Source organism: Rhinoderma darwinii, chromosome 6 (assembly GCF_050947455.1).
Source record: "Rhinoderma darwinii isolate aRhiDar2 chromosome 6, aRhiDar2.hap1, whole genome shotgun sequence".
Lineage (NCBI taxonomy): Eukaryota > Metazoa > Chordata > Amphibia > Anura > Rhinodermatidae > Rhinoderma > Rhinoderma darwinii.
In genome coordinates, this window is record NC_134692.1 from 56912861 (window position 1) to 56939076 (window position 26216).

General features: G+C 40.2%; 1 protein-coding gene across 4 annotated transcripts in view; it reads right to left on the bottom strand.

Moving 5' to 3' along the window:
• Positions 1-26216, bottom strand: part of RAPH1 (Ras association (RalGDS/AF-6) and pleckstrin homology domains 1) — a 137640-nt gene that overhangs the window by 33046 nt on the left and 78378 nt on the right. For 3 of the 4 annotated variants that reach the window (XM_075829830.1, XM_075829831.1, XM_075829834.1), the window contains exons 2-5: positions 24848-24967; positions 22225-22330; positions 21224-21732; positions 1586-1660 (exon numbers count right to left, since the gene is read on the bottom strand). In XM_075829830.1, the coding sequence (XP_075685945.1) occupies positions 1586-1660; positions 21224-21732; positions 22225-22330; positions 24848-24967 (810 nt within the window). The remainder of the gene's footprint in view (positions 1-1585; positions 1661-21223; positions 21733-22224; positions 22331-24847; positions 24968-26216) is intronic. The other variant, XM_075829833.1, reaches the window with a different exon arrangement.

Genomic DNA, 26216 nt, shown 5'->3' on the forward strand with positions numbered 1-26216 from the left:
TTTTCTTCACATGATTATGGGGGTAGCCATCTGTATTCTGAGGTTTCCGTAACTCACATAGGAATCAATGGAGAGCCGCATGTGCGGCCAGCTCTCCATTTGTTCTCTGCCTGGATACCAAGTGAGACAGATGACCTCTGTTCTTGGGATTGGTGCAGGTCCCAGAGCTGGGACACTCATCTATCAGACATTTATGGCATATTTTATAGGAATATAACCCTTTTTTAGCAGTTCAGAGATCGTAATTTCAGCCGTAACGGCATGTGCAGGCGCTTGAACACCGCGTCCATTACGGACGTAATTGGCGCTGCTTTTCATTGGAGTCAATGAATAACGGCTCCAATTACGCCCAAAGTAGTGACAGGTCACTTCTTTGACGCGGGCGTCTATTTACGCGCCGTCATTTGACAGCGGCGCGTAAATATACGCCTCGTGTGAACAGACAAACGTCTGCCCGTTGCTTTCAATGGGCAGAGGTTGGTCAACGCTATCGAGGCGCATTTTTCGGACGTAATTCGGGGCAAAAACGCCCGAATTATGTCCGTAATTCGTGTGTGAACATACCCTAACCGTGTACAGATAATAGAATAAAAGAAATCTAAAAATCAGAAAAGAAAAATAGAATTTTGTTTTTTTTTTAAAGAATACATTTTAGTAAGTGGAATTAATTTGTAAAAATAAATAATTATTGGCGATATATTCCCTTTAGGGGCATGTTCACACCTACCGGTAAGTAGTGCGGCAGGGAGCAACACCAATTTAAAATTTTACAGGTATTTTATTTTATTTTTTCTAAAAAGCGGTTATAGGAAATGTGCTTTTAAGGTAACTGCGGTCTTTGTAGCTCATATGATCATAGTTTGCAAATTTTTATTTCATATTACATAAGGAATATCAGCTATTCCACATCAAAACAGTACCTGATAGCAAAGGTTTCAGTTTTCTTAATTTTTTTTAAACCCACATGATGCCTTAGGTTTATAAATTTCCCATTCGCTCAGGTTCTCCTTGTCTAACACTTTAGTCTGGTTATGGATTAGAAACCATTCAGTGTGATCAATTTGGGGACATCTGGAAGGGGACAATTAGGGCTCATTCAGGCGAGCGTGTATCTTGTCCGTGTGACGGCCATTAAAACAACGGCCGTCACACGGACTCATGTATTTCAATGGGGCTGTTCACACGTCGTGTCCTATTTTCCTGCGTGTCACACATCACTCCATAGATTAGTCTATAGGGGATCCATGACAACGCGTCCTGCATGGGTGCACCTCGGACGTGAAAAACTGCAGTTTTTCACGTCCGAGGTTAGCCACGCTCGTCTGAATGTAGCCTTACTTTTTCCCAGCACTGCATACATAATATATACAAGACACACTGTATTCCTCCCCTCTGTGAAATGTGAGTATATGAGATAACCATACAAGAAAGGTGGCATTTAGCAGTGAAATAGTAAGTGAGCACATGCTTGACAGGTGGGCACTGATCCTGGTGCCCTCGTGTCTCCATTTCCATTTCACAGTTGGTATAGTTTAGCTGCAGGGAAGAGGTAAATCATGCAGATGGAAAGAGCAAGCTTCATCACCTTAGTCAGCAAGTGAGAGGGCTTCCCTGCAATGTTTCTGAGCAGAAGGGAGGTCTCCCTGTCCAGATAGGAGTGCTTGCACAGAAAAGAAACAGACAGGAAGAGAAAAAAGTGGAAAATACAATTAAAAGAAAAATCTGAGCATGGCATATTCATTTGTGTGTTCTGATTATTGAGGTAGGCGTGCAAAGGAAAAGACACAATTCCCTAATGCATGATATGTTACCATCAAAATAAACACATACATAGGCAGATGTCCCACATCTAGAATTGAAATCTTATTGTAACATTATTCTGCAATAAAAACAAAGGTGCTACGTCTGCCACATATTTGAGCACAATCTTAGAATTTAAATGTTTTTTTTTATACATCCTAAAACGTCATTGAAATCCGATGAATATCATTTTTGCAGAATCTGGAGGATCTGTTACTTTTCTCATATGAAATAAATATGGAGTGTGTGTGTACAGGTCGCATCGACAATACCAGGAGCAACCCGTTTTTCTTTTATAAATTGCTCTACAAGAAAGCCCTAAAACCTTTCCTGCTGCCAGAAACTACCCAGGTAGAGAGAGCAGTCCCCCCACTACTTGTCACGTGCAGCTTCTTAGCCAATCACATAATAAGAAGGCTTGTTTATTCACCTAAAAGCTGCACGACAGGTACAGTATGGCTGGGTTCATACTCTGCGTTTTTTTTTTTTGGTGGATGAACTCTTATTAAAACACATAGGAGTTTATCTACCAAAACAAAAATGCATGTTAAAAACCCTACGAAGACTAGCAGTGTGAACCCAGTCTATTACTTGCACTGGGGCACATAGTATAGACATGTACACTTCTCTTTATTCGTAAGGGGGGGGGGGGTAGGGGGAAGTGCTAACAGGTAATACAAAGTGATCAATGCCTTTGATCAAGATAATCAATATGAAAAGAACATTACTACAAAACTATTAAAAAGGTGATTTATGTAAAATGTCTGGGAATTGGAAATGATATAATAAAATCTAATCCCGATATTGTTTCACGATCAGAACGAAGTCATGGCTAGACTCAGCGGTGCTGTGTAGTCCGGGGCATTTCAGTTTCCTCCTTGTTGCCCTGATTCAGCAAGCTACACACCATCAATATCACCTGTTTATAGGTTAAAGTGGGGTATAGGCACGATAAAATAAAAGCAGAACACTGATTGGTTACTATGGATGACCATGTCTTTTTCTCAGGGACAGTTGATACATGAATCCCATTACATTTACAAACATGTCAATGCAAAATATTATTCTCCATTTTTATTCAATGCTAAATATAGCACCAATTATACTGTAGGAGTTACTATACCTAGAAGGACAATATTGTCCAGATATGTATATATTAACTGGAACAATAATAACGCTTATTCCTATAAATACTAAAGGTGTTAAAACTCCATGACCGAATTCAAAGCCATTACAAGTGACGTCTGAAGCAGCATATTGTTAGGTGCTGGGTGCTACAATTGCGTTATAGACGGACACTGTGCTATTCAGCGGCCTTGTAAATATATATCAGAAACTCTATAGCAATGATGAAATTGCTGTGGAACATACAGATGCATGGATCGGTCTTACTCCGACACCCATAAATTATAACACAGATCCAAGCTAGAACGACCTGGTGTGGTATGGACATTGACCAATTCTTCCAAAGCTTTGCGTGCCAACTGCTGTGCTTTTTCCAGTAATGAATTTGACTAATACAGCTTGGCACACTTCTATTTCTTCACTAGCACTGCAGAAAATGTGAAGCTATTCCAAATATAATGGAATTTGGGTGTTTGTCCCAATTGGGTAAAGTTCTTTTAGAAGTCTGTCCCCCTTACTGTAAACCGAAATCCACTTTTGCTCACGATCCATGGAATTTACAGGATGATTTTGAGGAGAATTTGGCCATTGGGCTTATTCACAGTGACAATGTGTACTCCTGTGTCCTCCCTCACTTTCTCTCTAAATCCGACATACCCCAAGATGTATGGCATGAAACGTTAAACATGTAAAACACATAACTCCGACAGATGCCATCCGTCAGTCCTCTGTCAACCATAGATTTACATGTTAGAAAGATAGCTGGTGTAGATTTCCACCATAATTTACGCTACTTTTCTAGCGTAAATTACTGGAGCGTCATGGCCCCACCCCCTTTTGCAAAGCCATGCCTCCTTTCCAAAAAAGTGGCGAGGGCGTTGCAAATTGTGACTTTTGGGTCCCTTTACAACTTTTCTACGAATGAAAACTGGCGTAGAAATGTTGATAAAATTCACCCTTATGTCTTCTAAGTCTAGTCATGTTTGCCATTTTCAAGCAATTATTTTCAATAGGAAACTAGTAAAATGATAAAGGACAAAACACAATTTATGTGCTACAAGTCGACCATGGCCCCCTAAAATATTGTCAGAAATAGAAGAGATTTGGGTTAGAATTCCTCTGAAAAGTGGTATAATAGTGGCTTTATTGGATGGCATAACATTTTCAGAAACAGCTTCATTATTTTATTGCCATTCTTGGTAATTTTAATGGGAAATTATTTTTAAATAGCAGAAAAGGACGCATAGCTGTCATGCCCAACTAAAAGGCTGCCTGTCACCTAGATCTGCATGATCTATCCTCCCACTTACAGGGCTCACTTCTGACTCTTGTGTAAAGTCAAGACGACATCTGGGTTGAAAGGCTCTTCCCAATGTAACATGCTGTAAATTTGAGTCAGAAGAGGCAAATGAAAGGAGGAAAAAGTGCATAGGAACAGAGGGGTGGGAGAGCGAACAAGAGATTCATGCAAAAGTGCAGATGAACATAAACATAAATATATAACAAATATAAGTGCACTAGTCATCATACGGCTGTCCATACATTAGAAAATCAGACGTTAGAGCAATAGAAAAACTTTTGTAACTAGGTGTCGTTTTTTTCTTGTTTTATACATGCATTTTTCTACAGTCGCAATTTTGTCCTAAGTGACCAAAGGAAGTGCAGCCATATTGGTCGCGACTTTCAAATTAACATCTCAGAGGGCCGATGGTAAATGGGCCTTTCTTCAGCATGTTCCACAAAAAATATCTTGTAAGGAAAAAATAAAAAACAGAATTACTAAACTTTGGCAGCTGCTGTAACTTATGACTTATATGGCCATTTTTTTTCTTCTAGGTTCTGGGTAGAAACCCCTTTAAAAAGGAAAACGTCAGCCAGTGCAGACTCCTTTCCATTTATTATTTCATAAAGACGTCCTAAAAATGCAAGAAAACGAAAAAATGATCCAGCGCTTGTTGAGGATTATAAAAAGGAACCACGGTTCCAAGTTTAATTCAATGATTAAAAGTTCAAGTGCAAGGAGAGTGGTAGCAGTAGCCTACGCGTTTCGGTCAACACTTCTGTCCTTATTCATGGCTCATGTCCTAAAAATGCCTATCAGGGGGCTGTAAACATTCTACAGATCAAGAGGGGTCACAAGACACACTCCTTACTGATACCTCATTCTACGGAGAAGTCGGGATGCCTGACTGGCACTTAGAAGAACCACTTTGTAAGAACATTTGTGCCCATTAGGTTTTTTCTTTTTGATTGGTCATTGTGCCCATGTCCTAATATAAAAGAAGTCAGTTCTGATGAGAAGTTCCCTTTAAGAGTATAGCCAATACCTTAAACTACTCTGTAGGTACACAGGTTTACATCAGTATGTACCAAATAGAGCCTGATATATACCGAGCAGCTGCCGAGAACACTTCTATGATTATGAACAAGGAAATGATAAAGTCTTAAGCCCCACGGGCGCTTCCTAGAACGCATGATCTGCTGCGCCACGCTGCAATGTGAAAAAGAATGACAGGAAAATGTTATTTCTGTCATAACGTCTAATACTAAAAGTTTAATAAACCGTTCCGAGGTTACAATGATTTCTGAAGATCCTCAGAAATAAGCCTCTAGTATTTTTTTTTACAAGAGACTAATTGCATTATCCCATGAGCGCCTTTTGAGTGTTTTAACAAATGTTTCAGCGTTAAAAATCGTCAGTTGCTATGGTAACTCGTCATTGCTCTGGGAACAAGGGATATACCAATGTTAAAATTCTACACTCTTGGCATGTCAAATAAAAAGCGATCATCCCTCATTACTTAATGTCATATTAGTTTATACAAACACATGTGAAAATATACTACAGCTGGTCTGAGTGGTTTATGGAAAATATAAAAAGACTTGATCACGCAATAAAGGACGACGAAGCGTTAATTATGAGCTGGCTTAAAAAGACAGAGCTTCCAACTGTATGCAGAAGTATTAGTAGCCGGGTATATAGCGCTGGAGATATTGTACGTAATCTCATGCCAGTTTCCTATCAGCTGGCAATGATCGGTATCAGACACTCAAAAAAAATCTGTAAAAAGCAGTAGTAGTAGCTTATTTTTGTATGTGCCAACATTTGTTTCCAACCATCGTCTGATCCTACCCCAACATTTCCGAGCTGTAAGATTAGAATTTCTGGACTATAGGATGCCGGATTACAGGATAATACAATGTGTATTATTATTTAGAGCAGGGGTGCACATTTTTAGATGGGACTACATGACAGTGCTGCAATTTAAGTGTATATTTAAAGGCTACGGAAACCTTAAAGAGGCTCTGTCACCACATTATAAGTTCCCTATCACCTACATAGGGAGATCGGCGCTATAATGTAGGCGACAGCAGTGCTTTTTATTTAAATAAACGATCTATTTTTACCACTTTATTAGCGATTTTAGATTTATGCTAATGAGTTGCTTAATGCCCAAGTGGGCATATTTCTACTTTAGACCAAGTGGGCGTTGTACAGAGGAGTGTATGACGCTGACCAATCAGCATCATGCACTCCTCTCCATTCATTTACACAGCACATAGGGATCCTGGTAGATCCTTATGTGCTGTCTTATACTAACACATTAACAATACTGAAGTGTTTAGACAGTGAATAGACATTCCACGGGATGTCTATTCGCAATCCCTGCACTTCGTTACGGTTTCTATGGTAGTTACAGCAGAGGAAGCGTGATCTCGTTGTAACCTGTCATTTACAGCAAGATCTCGCGAGATCACGCTTCCTCTGCTGTAACTACCACAGAGTAACGAAGTGCAGAGATTGTGAATAGACATCCCGTGGAATGTCTATTCACTGTCTAAACACTTCAGTATTGTTAATGTGTTAGTATAAGACAGCACATAAGGATCTAGCAGGATCCCTATGCGCTGAGTAGTGCATGAGGCTGATTGGGCATTAAGCAAAATCTAAAATCGATAATTAAGTGGTAAAAATAGATCGTTTTATTAAATAAAAAGCACTGCTGTCACCTACATTATAGCGCCCATCTCCTTACGTAGGAGATAGGGAACTTATAATGTGGTGACAAGAGCCTCTTTAAGGCTACATGCACACGTTGCATAGTTTGATGCAAAAAATCTGCATCAAAACCGCAGGTAAACGCTGGTAATTCTGCAGGTAAAATCCACATCTAATAACGTGTTTTTTTATGCGTTTTTTACATTTTGATGCAGATTTTATACTGCAGATTTTGGCTCCTTTTTAAAAAAAAAAAAATAAACTGGTCAGATACAATTCTGAGATGGAAACGCAAATTGACATGCTGCAAATTTTAAAATACACACCTCAGGTCAATTTAGGGGTGGAGAAGTTCTGCAATGTGTAGATGACATTACTTGAAATCTCATTTACTTTGCGAATACTGTATTACATGTGCATGTGGTCGAACGGTCATTATTTTTTTTCTTGAAATGTATGTATTTTGGGCTAAAAATCATTTTTCTAATATATGTTTATTAAACTTTTTTGCATAGTTTTTGAGATGCAGCTTCTATGCACCCCCTTCGCAGAGAAGCTGCATTGTGCCCCTATAAGCCAAATCTGTCTGTTTAGGGGACTGACGGATGGGCACAGAATGGATCGTGTTCTGCCTCGGACACACAGGATTATCCTATTAATCATCAAATCTATGTTTATATTAGAAGCTGCATCTCAAAAATCATGCAAAAAAAAAACAACTGAGATGCACGCTGTCTGTTACCAGTATCAATGCACATTGGTACGGTTGACAGGAGAAGTTAAAAAAACAAAAAAAAACAAAAAAACCAGGAGGAATGTCCCTCTGCTGCAGCAGAATTGCATCGCGTTGTAAGATCAAACAGTAAAACTGCTAGAATGGCTGCAACACACATCATCAGGCCCCTCCGCTGGCTCCAATCACATGATACAGAGAAAATATGGGACAAACCCATTGTGACCAAAAGATGTAACCAAACAAAATGTAAAGCAGGCCGCATATTTAACATTTCACAGCTGGAAGGCAGACACAGCGTAAAGAGCCGCAAACCTACAAAGTGCTGTATAATGGCCACTCTTGGGGTATATTCACACGTGGCCGATCTGGACGGAAAACCTGCAACGTATTTGCGGGCAAAAAATCTGCAGCGTATTACAATAGCAGTAAGGTGGATGAGGTTTTAAGAAATCTTATCCACATGCTCGGTAAATCCGCTCAGAATACGTGCATAAATTAATCTGCGGTGCGGACAGATTTGTTGCAGATTTTGCCAATTGATTTCAATGGGGGAGGCAAAATCCACAACAAATGCCCATTGTTGAGCAGAGACCAGCAGGAGGAACAGCGACGTGTTGCTATAGATTTGCAACAAGTCTTTCTTTTGCCGGCTGTTTTTAGCAAGAGAGTCAATCCAACACAAAAACCGCACCAAAATAAGAACGATTTTGTGCAGATATTTGGGCGGATTTCCCCGTAGTTTCTAAGTCAGTATTTGACCCGTGTGAACTAGGGTTGTCACGATGCCAATATTTGGACTTCGATACCAATACTTTGTGTTGTATCGCGATTCTCGATACCAAAACGATACTTTGCCAATAAAAAAAAAAAAGTTCTTCCATTTTCTGATGTGAGGCGCGTGGTGTGATGAATTTTGAACCTTTATGCGCCGCACATTAATAGTAATTAACCCCATCATGTTTCTCAGTCATAATGGACAACATTGGGTTAATGTGTGAGGTACATGATGGGGTTAATTACTATTAATGTGAGGCACATGGTGGTTCAAAGTTCATAACACCTCGTGCCTCATTAATAATTGAAAGAAAGCGGTTCTCATTTTATTCATTTTTTACAGCGTACACATCATAAATGACGCTATTAATTTGTTGTGCAGGTTATTACATTGTTTATTGTAAAAAAAAACTTTTTTTTTAAATATAGTTAACATTACTTTATTTCTTTTTACGTTTTTTATTTTTAAACTTTAACCCCTCAAGGACGCAGCCTAGTTTTGGCCTAAAGGCTCAGAGCCCATTTTTCAAATCCGACATATTTCACTTTATGTGGTAATAACTGAGGAATGCCTATACCTATTCAAATGATTGAGATTATTTTCTCGTGAGACATTGGGCTTTATGTTAATGGTAAAATTTGGTCGATATATTCAGGGTTTATTTGTGAAAAATAGCAAAATTTTGAGGAAATGTGTTAAAAATATCATTTTTCTAAATTTAAATGTATCTGCTTGTAAGACGTGGGGTTTACCACCCAAAATAATTACTAGTTCACATTTCCCATATGTCTACTATACATGTTGCCATCATTTTTTGAACATTTTTATTTTTCTAGGACACTACAAGCCTTAGATCATAAGTCTTTCTCATATTTTGAATAAAATGTCAAAAGCCCCCTTTTTAAGGTAGCAGTTCAGTTCTGAAGTGGCTTTGAGGGGCCTATATATATTAGAAACACCCATAAAATACCCCATTTTAGAAACTAGACCCCTCAAAGTATTAAAAACCGCATTTAGAAAGTTTATTAACCCTTTAGGTGTTTCACAGGTATTTAAAGCAAAGTACAGGTGAAATTTACAAATTTCTTTTTTGCCAGAAAATACTTTTTATTCAAAAAAAATTTCTGTAAAACAGAAGGTTTTACCAGAGAAACGCAACTCAATACTTATTGCCCAGATTCTTCAGTTTAGAGAAATATCCTACATGTGGCCTTAGTGTGCTAATGGACTGAAGCAGCGGCCTCCGAAGCAAAGGAGCACCTAGGGGATTTTGAGGCCTCCTTTTTATTAGGCACCATGTCCGGTGTGAAGAGGTCTTGTGGTGCCAAAACAGTGGAAACCCCCCAAAAGTGACCCTATTTGGCAAACTACACCCCTCAAGGAACTTATCGAGGGGTATAATGGGCATTTAGAACCCACAGGTTTTTTTGCTGCGTTTTCTGGAATTAGGCTGTGCAATTGAAATTCAAATTTTTCAGATAAAAGGTACACATTTTTAATTTTGAAAAGGAATAAGGAGAACAAGCACCCCAACATTTGTAAAGTAATTTCTCCCTATTACGGCAATACCCCATATGTGGTCATAAACTGCTGGTTGGACAAACGGCAGGGCTCGGAAAGGTAGGAGTGCTATTTGGCATGTAGATTTTGCAGGATTGATTTCTGGGCGCCATGTCGCATTTGCAGAGCTTCTGAGGTACTAGAACAGAGAAAACCCCTTAAAAGTGAAACCATTTTGGAAATTAGACCCCTTGAGGAATTCATTGTAGTTTTCATGGGGTGCAGGCAACTTTTTGATCCGTTTTTATTCTATATTTTAAGAGGCGTGGTGATTAAAAAACAGCAATTCTACTATTGTTTTTTATTCCCTTTTTTTACAGCCTTCGCCGTGCGCTATAAATGACATTCACTTTATTCTGCGGGGTGATACGATTACGGCGATACCATATATTTATAGTTTGTTTATGTCTTATGGCGTTTGCACAATAAAAATACTTTTAATAAAAGATCATTTACTTATTATGTTGCCATATTCTAAGAGCCATAACTTTTTTATTTTTCCATCAAGAAAGACATGTGAGGACTTGTTTTTTGCGTAACGAATAGGAGTTTCGATCAGTACCATTTTCAGGTACATGCAACTTTTAGATCTACTTTTATACAATTTTTGGGGAGGTAAAGTGACCAAAAAAAATTTGATTCTGGTATGGTTTATTATTATTTTCTTTTATGGCGTTCACCGAGCGGGATAAATAACTAAATAAATACTTTTGTAGTTCAGGCCATTACGGACGCGGCGATACCAATTATGTATAGTTTGTTTATTTAAAAAAATTCTAATAAAGGACTGATCAGGGAAAAAGTGGGATTTTTACTTTTATTACTTTGAAACATTTTTTTTAATTATTTTGACAACTTTTTTTTTAACTTTTTTACTTTGTCCCACTAGGGGACTTGAGGGCAGGAGGCCCTGATCGCAATTCTAATACACTGCACTACATGCATAGTGCAGTGTACTAGAGCTGTCTGCTACTTGCTGACAGCATTCATAGTGGGTCCTGACTTTGTAGGGACCCACTAGGCTTCCGTAGATGACATAGCTGGAGGCCATTGTTAGGCCTCTGGTTGCCATAGCAGCCATCGCCGCCCGCTATCATGTAGCGGGCCGTCAATGGTGGTTTAACCCCTAAGAAGCCGTGATCGCTATTGAACGCGGCTTCTAAGCAGATAATCGGCGGGGACCACCGCGATCGGTCCCTGCACACTGAGCTGTGATAGCCTGCTGTTGGAGTTAGCAGTTATCACAGCTCATGAAGGCGACCGGCGCAAATGGCATTGTGTTTCATGCAGGACATACTATTATGTCATGGACGATGCACTTATGATATAATAGTATGTCGAGGAGCGGGAAGGGGTTAAAGGGGTTTTCCCATGAGGGACATTTATGACATATCCACAGGATATGTCATAAATGTCAGATAGATGCGGGTCCCACCTCTGGGACCCGCACCTTTCTCTAGAATGGGGCCCCCTAAACCCTGTTCTGCCGCTCTGTGTTGCGGCAGAAGCAGGTGAATTCGGACCATCAATTACGCTGTTTCCGTAAGTCCCATAGAACTGAATAGTAGATACAGAAACAGCGTACCTTGCATGCTACGCTGCTTCCTTAACTGCGATTGACTACTATGTGACTTACGGAAACAGTGTAGCTCAGCGAGCTGCGCTGTTTTTGTAACTCCCGACCATACAACCAGGAAGAAGATGGGATACGGGGATTAGTGGGTGCCATTCTAGGTGGGACTCGCATATATCTAGCATTTATGACATATCCTGTGGAAAAGTCATAAATGTCCCTCATAAGAAAACCCCTTTAATGTACTGGTATATATCTATATGCCAGTACATTAGCCTGTGTACTGATAGTACACAGGCAGCTGTTAGGACATACCTAAGTATGCCCGAACAGAAAATATGGTCAGACAGCTCTGGGGTCCTCAAATGGACCTTGGGCTGTTTGCCCATATATAGTATCTCCCTCGATCACGTCACATGGATTCCCAGTGATGCAATCAAAGGAGTATTCCCCCTTCTCATTTTCCCCACACCCAGTTCAGACCATACAGTATCATGGTGCCTCCCACACAGTATAATGCAAAATAGCTGCCCCCATACAGTAATATGCCCACACAGATGCCCCTATACAGAAGTATGCCCACACAGATGCCCCCATACAGTAGCATGCCCACACAGATGCCCCCATACAGTAGCATGCCCACAGATGCCCCCATACAGTAGAATGCCCCCTTACAGCAGTATGCCCACACAGATGCTCCCATACAGCAGTACGCCCACACAGATGCCCCCATACGGTAGTTTGCCCACACAGATGCCCCCATACGGTAGTATGCCCACACCGATGCTCCCATACAGTAGTATGCCCACACAGATGCCCCTAGTGCCAGTGCCCACATATAAAGTGTCAGTGCCCTTGTAGATCATGCCTATGTAGATCGTGCCCCTATATAGTGCCACAGTGTCCATGTTGATAGTGCCACACCTCCCTTGAAAATAGCGCCGCCCCCTGTAGATAGCGCCATTGGGACTCCCTCTAGAAATTCCTAGCCATAGCATAGGCCGGGGATTCCGCTCCTAAAGGGAAGCCCTGATGTCACTGTCCATATATGGACAGTGACTTCAGTGGCTACTCCTTGAGCGGAATCCCCAGCCAGATCATCGGCAACGGGGATTCCGCTTAATCATATATCGACAATCACGTCAAAGGTATCCCCGAGCCCAGCACTTAAAGTAACGCTGTGCCGGGGTGTATACTTGGCGAACGGAGGAGCTCCCTCTGCTCTGAACGAATTTTGAAGCAGGGAGCTGATGGTTCCCTGCCTCAGCATTGGGTTCAACTGTATCTGCATCCTGAGTACGCAGATACAGTTGACAGCGGGACACCACCTGGAATCCGGGACTGTCCCGCTGAATCCGGGACGGTTGGGAGGTATGTGTGATGCGGCCGGCGCTGCACTAATGAGCGGCGGAATAACAGAGGAATGGCAACTCGCAGTGTTCAATGTATATATGTTCCGAAATTGTTATTTCATGGGGAATCTATTTACTACAATAGACATGTCAGAATAAGTGACAAATCCTCTTTAGGGTATGTTCACACACAACGTAAACACTACCGAATTTTCGGCCAGATTTTGTGTGTGGAAATTCTGCAGCGTTTTCGCAAGAAAAATTTACATGCTGCAGATTGTGCAAAAAAATATACAGAAAATAATTCTCACAGTGTGTGTATGAGTTTTGCTTACATCTCATCCAGTTTGCTGCTACTGTAATATGCTGTGGATTTTCCGCAAGAAATCCGCTGCGGAAAATACGCAGCTAATCCACCTCGTGTGCACCTACCCTTAGTGTACTTTTACAGGGCCCAATGTGGGCCGTGTAAACGAGCGCCGATCAAAGAGAGCGCTCATTAATCGGCGATCGTTTGCTCCTTTCACAAGGAGCTAGTATGGGGACGAGCGCTCGTTACTCTGTTCGCTCATCCCCATACATTTGTATAATGTCGGCAGAACAGATCTGCTGCCGACAACGATTGTATTTTCGGCAGCATATGGGGGCATCTGTGTGGGCATTATATTGTATGGGGGAATTACGCTGTATGGGGGAACTAGTTTTTAAATTGATACAATCAGGCGATGAATGAGCGTTTGCTCGTTCCTAGGCTGATCGTTGCCCTGTTTACATAGGGCAAATATCGGGAGCGAGCGTTCTGCGAACGCTCGTTTGCACCAAAAATTGGCTGGTGTAAAAGGACCTCAGAGTATCTGTATCATGAGAGGATCACATTAAACGGTCTCCTTCACAAGCTTAGATAACCTAATAGTTCACATCAAAAGAACACCCGTTAAATAAGAAAGCTGTGGACTGGACAAAAAGATCAATTGAATTGCCTACAGCAGGGTTTGTGGTTTCAAACAAATCTAACAAAGACTACTTCAGGGATTACACAATCATGGGTTAGAAGACAGAAACTAAAAGGGAAAAGGATTTTTACAACATTTTCAGATTCTATTTTGGTGAATTTCAATGTACAAATTTTAGGCCCAGTTAAATATAGTTAAGAATAGTTAAACTTGATGTACAATCATGTGTAATGGAAAACACATGAATATTCTACAAAGATCTTTTACAAAATTTGACTAGAACTTCATTAACAAAATAAAGAAAACTTCAATCCCCTTAAACAATTCCTCGCATGAGTTTCCAAGAAAATTATTTTCTAAGAACTACCCCACAAGGAGTAGATGTCAGCAGACTACGGAAACCTACAATTACTAAATCCGAACTTATTTTTGAGCTAGGAAATACCATAGTACAACATATGTGTAGAATAATGTAATGTTAGCTGCCCATAACAGACCACGGGCAGAGCTTTAGAAACGCTTAATTTAGGCCAGACCCCCGAATGTCTTCTCTCACAATTACAATAAAACAGAAGTGCTTTACGTATACATTTTTGCTTGAAGTAAACAATAGCGTAAGGCCCCAAATGTCTTTGGTTATATGAAAAAAACATTGTGTGAAAAGGGCCATTCAGTGGTCAATATAGCGCCAAAGGGGCACAATGCCCAGTCAAGCACTTTGGTGCCTTTGTTAACCTCTTAACGACCAAGGATTATCTTTCGTTTTTTCACTGTCGCATTCCAAGAGTCATAACTTTTTTTTCTTTTTCAGTCGACAAAGCCGTATGAGGGCTCGTTTTTTGCGGGACGAGTTGTATTTTTTTAATTGCACCATATTTAAGTGCATATAATATATTGAATAACTTTTATTGACTTTTTTTTTTTAGGAAGGAATTGAAAAAAACTCCAGCTAATCCAAGATTGTTTTTCGCGGTTTAAATTTACGCCGTTCCCTATGCTACCTTTATTCTATGGGTCAGTACAATTAAGGGGATACCAAGTATGTAAAGGTTTTATATGTTTTCCTACGTTTGCACACTAAAAACCAGCCAATTTTTGGTGCAAACGAGCGTTCGCAGAACCCTCGCTCCCGATAATTGCCCTATGTAAACAGGGCAACGATCAGCCTATGAACGAGCAAACGCTCATTCATCGCCTGATTGTATCAATTTAAAAACTAGTTCCCCCATACAATATAATGCCCACACAGATGCCCCCATATGCTGCCGAAAATAGTCTATTGAGGGAAACCTGTGAAAACGGATAAAAATAGGATATGTCCTATTTTTTTTCACGAGACATTCACATGGTCCGTTAAAACAATGGCTGTGTGAATAGCCCCATAGAAATACATGCAGCCAAGTGACGGCCATTAAAAAACAAACAAAAAAACTGATGTCACATGGACGATTTCAACGGTCAAAAATTGCATGATGGCGGCCTTGAATGTAAAGTGCTAGGTGGTGTTTTTACAATGTTTTATAAAATATGAGAGTATAATATGATTTTTTATTTTTATAATTCAGGTTTTATTTGTGTCAAAAGTGTGAAAAAATGTCACGGCATCGAAAGGGTAATATAAATCTAACATTATTTTATTTTAATCATAAGTTTAAACTGAATAGAGTTGTTAGATGTTTTTATTTATTAAAGGGATTTTTTTTTTTTTTTAACTGGACAACCCTTGTTCGTACATCCTATTGCATGATAGATGTACGTGGCTTCCGGATCGGGACCTCCCTCCATGAGCCAGAGTGGATACCTGTTGCGAAGATCCGCTCCTGCTCAGGATAACAGCTGATCGCCAGGGCCGCTAAAGCGGTTGTCCAGCTGGGACTTTAAGCATTACCCTTATGCTTGCCCTGGTTTTCCCAAACGGTGACTCAATAGAGGAATTTCAAGTTAAACTCCAAAGAATGTCATCCCACTTCTGTAGCTTGAAGATAGTATCATAATATAGTTCATTATGTTTTAATTTGCTGTAGCTTACAAATTTTTGTGCATTTAAGTTTAAAACAAGTAAATATAAAGTAAAATACAAAGCAAAAAACACGACTGAAAAAGCAGTGATTTACAATCCTATCAAAAACAAACCTTCAGCACTGAGCATGGACCGTGAAATTCAGCAGTTGTCAAATATGCCTCAATTACCACAATAAATGTATATAGACAGGAGGGGTGAAGTGGCACAATCTCCAGTCAGTAATGCAACATTGGGAGCCAGATGACCGTTTTATAGTATTACAAGTTTTTACGGTCTCATTTATGTTGCACATAAAACAAAGATTTCCGAACGGTCATGTCTAAGAAGAAGGCACGTGTTCCTGATTGATGCCGATTTTTAGACCCGTTTTAACAAGTCATTCTGGAAAGTCACATTTTTTAGCTGGTGACAACCAGGAATTTAGTGACTGAACAAGATTTTTCCATCTGTAGAAACAAAATTTGTGAGGTGGAAAGTATGAGAAGATAAAGTTGAAAAACATTAGAGAATATTTAAGAAATACGTGGTCTATGCTATCACCAGAGGAAGCATGGAAGCTTACTGCATACTGTGCCTCCTACCTTCCCTCTAGTGTCGGCTGCAGCCAGAATGTAAAGCACATCACTTCCTGCAAACGCTGCCAACGGTTTCACAGTTTAGTATAAACACTACGGCCAGTCAGTCCACAGTCTAGTGTCAACGCTGCCGCCAGTCAGTCCACAGTCTAGTGTCAACGCTGCCGCCAGTCAGTCCACAGTCTAGTGGACAGCTGTTATACACAGCCAAGCTCCTGCCGCAACTGCCGGAATCGGAAAGTACTCCGTTTGTGGCAGTTTAACCCCTTAGATGTCACAGTCAATAGCCCCATGGCATCTAAGGTGTTTGATAGAGGGAGGAAGCTCCCTCTGTTACCCCATCGGCACACCCGCGACGTGATCGTGAGGCGCTAATGGGTTACCATGGCAGTCGAGGGCATGGTCTAATAGATTGCCTGTCAGTTTAACACTGACCGGTAATAATTCTTTGGTATACTAATTAGACCAAAGAATTCTAGCTGCGATCAGATGATTGCATTGTGAAGTCCCCTAGTGGGACTTAAACTTTATTTAACGGTTTAAAAAAAAATAATAGAAATAAAATAAAGATCACAATAAAAATAAAATAAAACCACTTTTCCATAAAAAGTAGATTTATTTTGTAAAAGTGTAAAAAAAAATAAATAAAAATATATATATATAATCGCCGCAACAACTCAAACTCATTAACTAAACCACCAGGTGGATGGCGTAGAAATGTTTTGGGGGAAAATTCCTCTTTTTTTCACCCCCCCCCAAAAAAAAAATTATGAAAGTTAATCAGTAAGTCCCATGTACCCCAAAATAGTACTAATGAAAACTGCACCTTGTCCTGCAAAAAACAAGCCCACATATGGCTACATCTATGGAAAAATAAAAAAATTACGGCTCTTGGAATGCAGCAATGCAGAAACAAGTAATCCCATTTTTATCCGTTTTCACAGGTTTCCCTCAATAGACTCAAGTCTATGAGGGATCAGTGAAAATGGGTCCTGGACGGGTGCATGTCAGCCGTGAAAAACGGACAGTTTTCACGGCCGATTTGACACACGTTCATCTGAATAAGCCCTTAGACGTACTAAAATGAACAGGGCAAGACAGGCAGAGTTCATACATGCCACTTATGCCTATGTCTGCATGCACATATCTTCACATAATCACCAGAACGGAATAGACCAAAAATCTCTGATTCAAATGTCGGTATACATTTAGGCTAGGTTTTCATGCTGCGGTTTTGGTGCGCTTTTTAACCACAATTACCACAAAATTGCGGCAAAAAAGCAACATTTTGCGGTGATTGATCTGTAATCGCAGGCAAGAAACGCACCAAAACCGCTGCGTGAAAACCCAGGTTAAAGTCACACAGTCGATAATAGTCTGACCATACTTGGGGTGATTAGTTGAGAAACTGCTCATCTTCTCACCCCCTTTAGTAGGAAAAAAATTCCCCCTAAAAGTAACAGAGCACATATCCTCGATGATCGGTAAAGGTATATACCCCCCCCCCGTCCCTGGTGATATCATGAAGAAAAGTTACTGTATCACCCCCATGGGATCGCCGGAATGCTGTATGAGGCTGTATATTACAGTAACAGGCTGTTATCTCTCTCAATTACAGCTTCCCCAGCCCTTCCTAACAGACACACAAAACCAGTAAGTAGAACTTTTTATCCTGGTCCCTGACTTAAAATGAGCACTGCACCCCAACTATTGCAGCCAGAGTTTTGGTACCACGTGTAAGATAAGATTTCGGGCTTTAATGATCTTAAGATCTAAGCTTTAGCTCTTATTTTCTAGTCGCGGCAAGGGTTTAAAGTCACGACATATTACATACATCTTGTTAATAGGGGGCTGGATCACATTATCATGTAAGTGATTCTACAGAAATAACATTTGAGCTCTAATAACAATTACATTCAAATATTAAATACTGGTACTAATAAAATTGGAATTTGTAAAATTGTTAGGAATAAAATCTGAGGTTTTATTTGGGTTGTGGGTTCGAATAGATGAAATGTATCCAGAATTAAGTGACTCAAATGACTTGCATGCAACAAGCCTACAATTTAAGGGTGGCTACCAATAATCCACGAAAACACATTCAGCCCTCCAGACAAATGGACACTCAGAAAAAAACAAAAAATGCAAAAAACAGCCTCTCTCACAAGGCTAAACAAAAAGGCTTTCATTCTAGGATGTCGAAAGCAAATTATATTCGTAAGGTAGACAATTTGTTCTCAGGACTGCCAAAGAGGAGTAGAACATGTCCTTCGATAATACAATGCTGCATGAACACGCTGTCACTTTCACCCAAGGGCCGAAATCTTAATGCTGAAGAAAAGTGGGATTAAATAGAAAAAAAAAAGAGACGCTCTTGTCTAAAAAGAAAAACTTCTAGCTGCCCAAGATGCCGGTGCTCTGTCCATGAATACAGAGCGCTGTCACATGGCTAGAAAAGATTGGGAAACTGCCAACTGCAATGCCATCAATACAGCAAGGGATAATTGGAATTGAAGCTTTGCCAACTCAAAGTCATGAGAAGTATACAAACCAAATGAAGTTACTTAGGGGGGAGTAAAAAAACAAAAAAAATACAGAAACGCTTGGTGACCAAATCTGCATCTTCGAATGATAGTGATGTCTCATTCAGTGGTCTAGTTTATTACAAGGATATAGATTTCCACGGATGGATTCTGTATTCCCTATGATTTAAAGGCTGCAGTTATTTTCATTATGCTCAATAACGCAGTAATATTTCCTTCACCCACCTCCACAATTTGTGGAATAAAAGTCCCAAGAACCTGGTTTACCATGACTCACAGAGCTACGTTTAGCTAAATATATAAACAGGGCGTCTACTTTTCACCCTCTACTTGTTCCTGGTAGTATTTTATTTATTACAATTATATATTCATGAAAGGGGTTGTTCAGGATTAGAAAAGAGGGTCTGCTTTTTTTTTTTGTTTCATTGACAGCGCCAATCTTGTCAGTGGGCTGTGCCTGGCATTGCAGCTCAGCACCGTTGACTTGACTGAGGATGAGCTGCAATACAAAACACTACTATTTGTGGAAAATAAGCAAACCCTTTTTTTCCTATCCTGGGCAACCCCTTTAGCCAGGATCTCACACACTGATGCAATTTTTGTTGCGCCTTTTTGAGTCAATGCCAGAAGTGGATTCAAAAGGAAGAAAAGACTGATGCATCTCCTTTCTTTTGTGTCCACTTCTGTGTCTAACAAAAAACGGAGCCGAAAACTGCATCCAAACCGTGTGTATGTGTGATCCTGGCCTTAAAGCAATGGTCTATTTTGGACACAGCAAGGCAACAAGCGAGCATGATAAATTGACCAAACTCTGTTTGACAGAACTATATGATTCAGCATTGTCATCGAGACCGTGACTGCGCCAAGATATATAATATGACGCCTACCACATGGTGATTCATTAAAGGAGACTCGAAAAGGAGAAAGAATATTGGTCTTACATAGGATACTTTAGTGGTAAGGTTAAACTTTGTCATATTCTACTGGCATAGTTACCAACAGTCCCAATTTTTGCAGGATAGTCCTGTGTAACAGACTGTTTTAGGGGCGTTTCCAGGCAGAATGGGGAAGGGCTTTAAAAAGTTCCGTGATTTAGTTTTCAAAGGTTAGTATGTGCTGGCAAAAATCAAAACTACAGAAATGGAAAAACAACATATTCAATCCGTACAAAAAGAGGGCTCTTTCCTCCCCCCCCCCCCTAGACATTATATATCATCAAAAAACTGTGAGGTAACCACCGTTCATTGTGTTAGACTAAGTTCACACTATCGTTAAGCTCCGTTTAGCTATCTTCCGTCAGTGGCAGAGATGAACGAGAGTCCAAACGGAAAGCATCAGAAGAAAAAGTGCAGTATGCAGCACTTTTTTTCAGTGAAAAAAAACAGAAACCTAGCGAACGGAGGCAAACGGAATGCATCTGAAACAGAAGAATTACCATTGAAATCAATGGAAATTCTAAAGGAAGCGATGATTTCCGTTTGGACCCTCGTTCATCTCTTCCTCTGACGGAGCTAATCGGTAGTGTGAAAGGAGCCTTACACTTTTTTCCATCAGTGAACAGCATACTGCACCATTAGTCAAAATTCAATGTCATAGTCAACCAATAGTGAAGGCAATGTCCAAGTGAAAAAAAAAACACTGGTCTATGGGGTTCCATATGGTTCAATTCCAAGTGGAGATGCGCCCAGGAAAGGGTATAGAAACCGGTGCGATGTTTCTAGGGACCTCATACGTGAGAAAGGGGGCAGAACCCAATAAAGTTGCACAGGTGTGCTACGATGCCCTTTCCTCTACAGGCAGCGTCTCTGTATGGAACCACAGACCACTTATTACACTTGAACATCTTCACTATTGGGCGACTATGAAAGTGAATTTTTCGCTATTTATGCTGTTCAAGTAAATCATATATAAAAGAAAAATTAAAAATAAGTTTAACATAGTGAAAGTGTATCATGTCGTTTTTGACGGTACATAAAGTATGTGCTGACCATATTTCTGGTTGGAGCCCTGATCAGCTACCTAAACCCATAGGTTGATGACCTGGGTAAGACTTAAAAACTATTTTAAGAAAATAAGTCAAAACTTCTGTGGAGAAAATAATTTAAATATTGGTGGACACATACAAGTAATTTGATATAAAATATTTTCTTAATTAACACTGTGTGATGTTAATATTACAAATATATAATAGTTTTTCAACTGCCTTACCTCGCAAATGGGCTGACCTTGTATCAGGTCTAGCTCCTGAGGTCTTGTCATTTTGTCAATATCCAGGGAGTCCATACTAGAGGCTGCTGAAGTAATGCTGGAACGTGAAGAGTTGCTAACAGAACGAATATCACTATCGCTGACTGTGCCTGCTGATGCTGTCCGTCTATGATGGATGGTTATAGCTGGCTTAGCATCTTCTACAGCGGTCTGTCGAGCCGCCTCGTCCATACTTAAAGAGGCCTGCTCCAACTGTGCAGTGATATCATCCAATGAAAAATTGGCGTGGGAAGGTTTTGTTATCCTCCCTGACGATGAAGGCAATCCTCTTAAACTGCTCTGTTTGGAGCTTGTACGTCCAGCTGGTGGCTTCTGGGAAGATCTACGATCATGAGACTTAAGGGTGTTCTTGGAGGACTGGGACCCAATGCTGCTAAGTTCCTGCTCAATTGAGCAGAGATCTGCCATGAGAGCATCTAGATCCACTGTCTCCCCTTGATTTAAAGCTTCTAAAAAGACATAAAAATTCAATCATCAAAAGTCCATAAAGGGAGTGCTCATAATACAGTCTATTTTTTCCTCTGATACTGTATTGTGTATAAATGGTGACAACCTAAAGCATTTATAACAGAGACGAAAGATGGGTTATGTTGGTAACAGGTGTGAAATGGTTACACCCGATGCTGTGCTGTAAGTTATTAAGGTACTTAGGGGGTTATACGTTCCATCTCTTTGCCAAAATCTCTCAGAAAATAGAATATTATAAATGTCATAACTATATCCATAGCACAATTAATACACAGTGCAATGGGCAAAGTCGTACTTTAAAGTCTAGCTCCAGTTACAGAAAACATCTGACTAATATCATAGAGATAGGTCAGGAGTTCAGTGGAGGTCCATGCGCTGATCTGCTGTAGAAAGTGAGAATCCCTTCCTGTATTTTGCTTTCTGCACATTTTTTGATTGATGTGATTTTTTTTTTATTGGATACTGCTACTTACCATTTATGTTGTACATAGAAAACCTATATGAGAAGTTAGCGAGATTAGCGTCCTGGCGCAGAGGTGATCTCTTCACTGGTTCTTCTGGCTTTTCAGTATCCAGACTCTAAACACATAGTAAGGAAAACATAATTACATCAAATCAAAGTTAAAGTTTGCCAGTATATAAAAAATGACAGATTACCTGCTAGAATAACCTGGTTTTAAGGTTACAATTTATTTATCAAATCCACCCGTAAATCACCTACTTGTACCACAGGGGGGTGGGCCGGTTAACTGGTTGCCGACACAGGACGAGTATGCTCGTCCTGAGCCGCGAGCACTTCGCGCATTAGGACGAGCATACTCGTCCTGTGTGACAGCCGTCTCTGCCGTCTCTGTGTGTGCGATCGAGAGCGGGGCAACGGCTGTAATACACAGCCACGGCCCCGCTCTGACAGCGGAGAGAAGAGAAACATCTTCTCTCCGCTGTTAACCCTTTGAACGCCGCGATGACAGCTGATCGCGGCGTTCAAGGAGAGGGGACTGCACATTGATCGCGTCACAGAAAATAACTGACGCGATCAAAGCCCATAACTCATATGGCCAGACAGCCCAGGGTCCAGTGAAGGACCCCAGGGCTGTCTGAACATATTTCCTGTTGTTAGGGCATACTGAGGTATGCCCTAACAACTGCCTGTGTACAATCAGTAACAGGCTAATGTACTGGCATATAGATCTATGCCAGTACATTACAGTTACAAAATAAAAATCAAAATGATAAATCCCTTTATGGGATTAAAAAAAAAAGTTAAATGAATGTAAAAAAAAAATAATGGTAAATAAATAAATAAAAAGTAAATAAAATACACAGAAATACTCATTTTTTATAATAAATCAACTTTTTAAAATATAAGTCCCAAAACATGAAATAATATAGACATATTTGGTATCGCCACGACCGTAACAACCTGTACTACAAATGTATAACATTATTTATGATGATCGGTGTATGGTGTAAAAAAAAAAATATTAAAACTGCTGCACAACTGCTTTTTTTCTGCATTTTAATCTAATTAAAAATTTATAGGAATTAAACGATAATGTATTTGTACAAAAAAATGGTACGTACATAAAGTACAACTCGTCCCGCAAAAAACAAAGTCTCATACAACTACGTCGTACAAAAAATAAAAGCGTTATGAGCGTCGGGATGCAAAGAGGGAAATGTAAAAAAAATTGCTCTGTCCTCAAGGCTAAAATTGGCCGTGTCCTTAAGGGGTTAATAAACCACTGAGTAGTGTTGATATTCCCTCCACTGCTCGAAGATTTAATAAAGGTTTATGTTCTTTAAGCTATGGAACATTACAAGACAGTGGGCACATTAATTCAATGAAAAGTGTGGTGTAAGAAAAATAGTGCAAATGATATGTTTATGAACTTATACCAGTTTTAACCTGGTTTATGCACAAAAGCTTTCAGAAATGATGATCTAAAGGGCATGGCTAAATAACTTGTGATGGTTGCAAGTCTATTATGGCCGTGAAATACTAGAATGCATGTACAACAGCCAATAGATCGGGTAAGTATGTCCAGCATGTTGTAAGACTGACAGTGTGTCATTGAGTGGGGCCCCAAAACAAATATATGTATTTCCTATCGTTTATAGTGTCAGGGTGTCTGTTCAGCGAGAGTAGTTCAGCGCTCCTTAATAAAAAGGGCTTTATTGAAGATCATAGAACACAACCAGGTAAAAAGCCGAGAAACATCAGACATGAGTCTTTACTACGGTGAGTTGATCCATTTGTTACATTGTTTGTCTCAGTTTACATAGTGACAACTAGTGCAGCCACGTGGGCCACAGTTTGTGTGACACTGGTTCCCACCTACCCAGAATTCATTTTGTGGGCCTAGGTGCATCTCTAAAAGTGTAGGGAGCTCGTGTATGAGGTCGCTTTAAACAAAATGAGTACAAAGGACCTTACATGTATAAGTATAGTAATTACAGCAGTAATGCAATTTAAATGAACTCATATAATTCATTGTTTGCATATATCTCAGCGCTTGCAGAGTGCTACAGCTCCTTTGTGTTTGTGTAACTCATTGGTCTTGAAATATTTCTTAAAGGGGCTGTCCAGGTTCGAGTTTGTTTTTTATACTGATGACCTATCCACAGGATAGGTCATCAGTATATGATCGACGTGGGTCCGATACCCAGACCCCGCACCAATCATCTGTTCCGGTCCCCGTGGGCAGTGTAAGCTATAGACGGGTCTGTGCCGGAAGCAGAAGGCTCCGACCACTGTACAGTGGCCGTGATGGGTTACTGCAGCTCTGCGCCTATTCATTTGAATAGGAGCAGAACTGTAGTACGGCCGCTATACAGTGGCTCAGAGCCTTCTGCTTCCGGCACCAACCCCTGCATAGCTTCCAGCGCCCGGAGGCAGCTGATCGGTGCAGGACCTGTGTGTCAATCCCCCATCGATCATATACTGATGACCTATCCTGTGGCTAAGTCATCAGTATAAAAAACAGCCCCCAACCTAGACAACCCCTTTAAAAGTATACAAAGAAAACAAAAAACACATCTTTGAATATTTTAAATTAGTTGCTCATACACAAATTCAAGATAAAAGGTTTTTACCTGCGTGAGCTTATCCAGCTCTCCTAGCCAGGCTCCAAACATCTTATCAAGGTCCTGGTCCTCCTTATCACTGTCCTCTTCTGCTCCATGATCAATTTCCTCATCTGATAATTGCTCCATCTGCAATTAAATGGAAAGACTCAATATCACTTTATGACATACAAAAAAAAAAAAAGCTAAATTTAGTTCTTTAGTTCTAACATCCTCTTCCAAATCCCCTTTTGTGGCAGATTTAATCATCGGAGTTGGTTCCCTGATCAGAAACCCTAAAGTAAAGCTGGATATAGACACTAGATATTTGCTGGAAGATTCTGACGCATTCCATATAATGTCTATAGGGCCTGGCAGACCCTCAGCTGAAGGCGGCAATCAGAATAAACAAAAATCCAAAACGATGGATTTTATTTCTCTGATCCTTTTGTTTCTCCTGAAAATAAGCACTGCCAGATGTGTCTTACAGTCTAATTCCCCGCTCTCCTATTGAAATAACACGTGTGTTTGCCTGTCCTAAATGTGCATGTTAAATCGGGATATTAGACTGATAAATATTGGTGTAATGAACCAGGTGGCCACTGACAAAACAACTGTCGGCCAAATGATCAGCCACAATTTTGTAAACTGTATACAACCAATAGACGACGTATCTCAATGTATGCCTATATTGAGGGAAACATCGCAGTCTTGGAGGTATACATCAGAAGCTTTTCCCAGTGTATGTGTCAGAGGGCAATAGCATAATGTGAACAGGGCCTGAGCTCTATGGCCAAAACACAATGTCAACAGAGCCCAAAATAAATGAAACATGGAGGAAGACAAAGTATATAGCATTAATGTAGTCCTAAACAGTGAGAGTAGTTTAGATTCTCCACCACACCATCACCATTTCCTGTTATTGTGGTTTCCGCTGCAGGCCTCTTAAACCCCATAGATAACAGAGACTTTACAAATCTCTCTCCGTAAACTATACAATCCGAGGGCAGATTTGTTGGCTTTTTACTTCTGTCTAGCACAGATTTTTAAAATTAACGTACCTTCATTTTTCTATTTCCTACCTGGAAATGCATTTTGAACACCTGCACAACTGCAGAGCCATGACACCTGTCATAGAGACTATTGTCACGTTGTACTGAGGGGTATACATGAAGGGGTCGGTTTACATAATCGGGTAAGGTGGCAATCATCATTTACAAATCAATCCTACACCCCTGCTCTAAAAACCTGGGAACATTGATGAGTACAATACAGCGCCCTCCGTTTACATAATGTACAGAACCAAGAAAGGAGTTCATGCCAACAGACTGAAAGAGGAAAAAAAGAGAACAATCGCAATCATAAAGCTCTGCAAAACTTTGCCTCCTGCTGTGCCAGC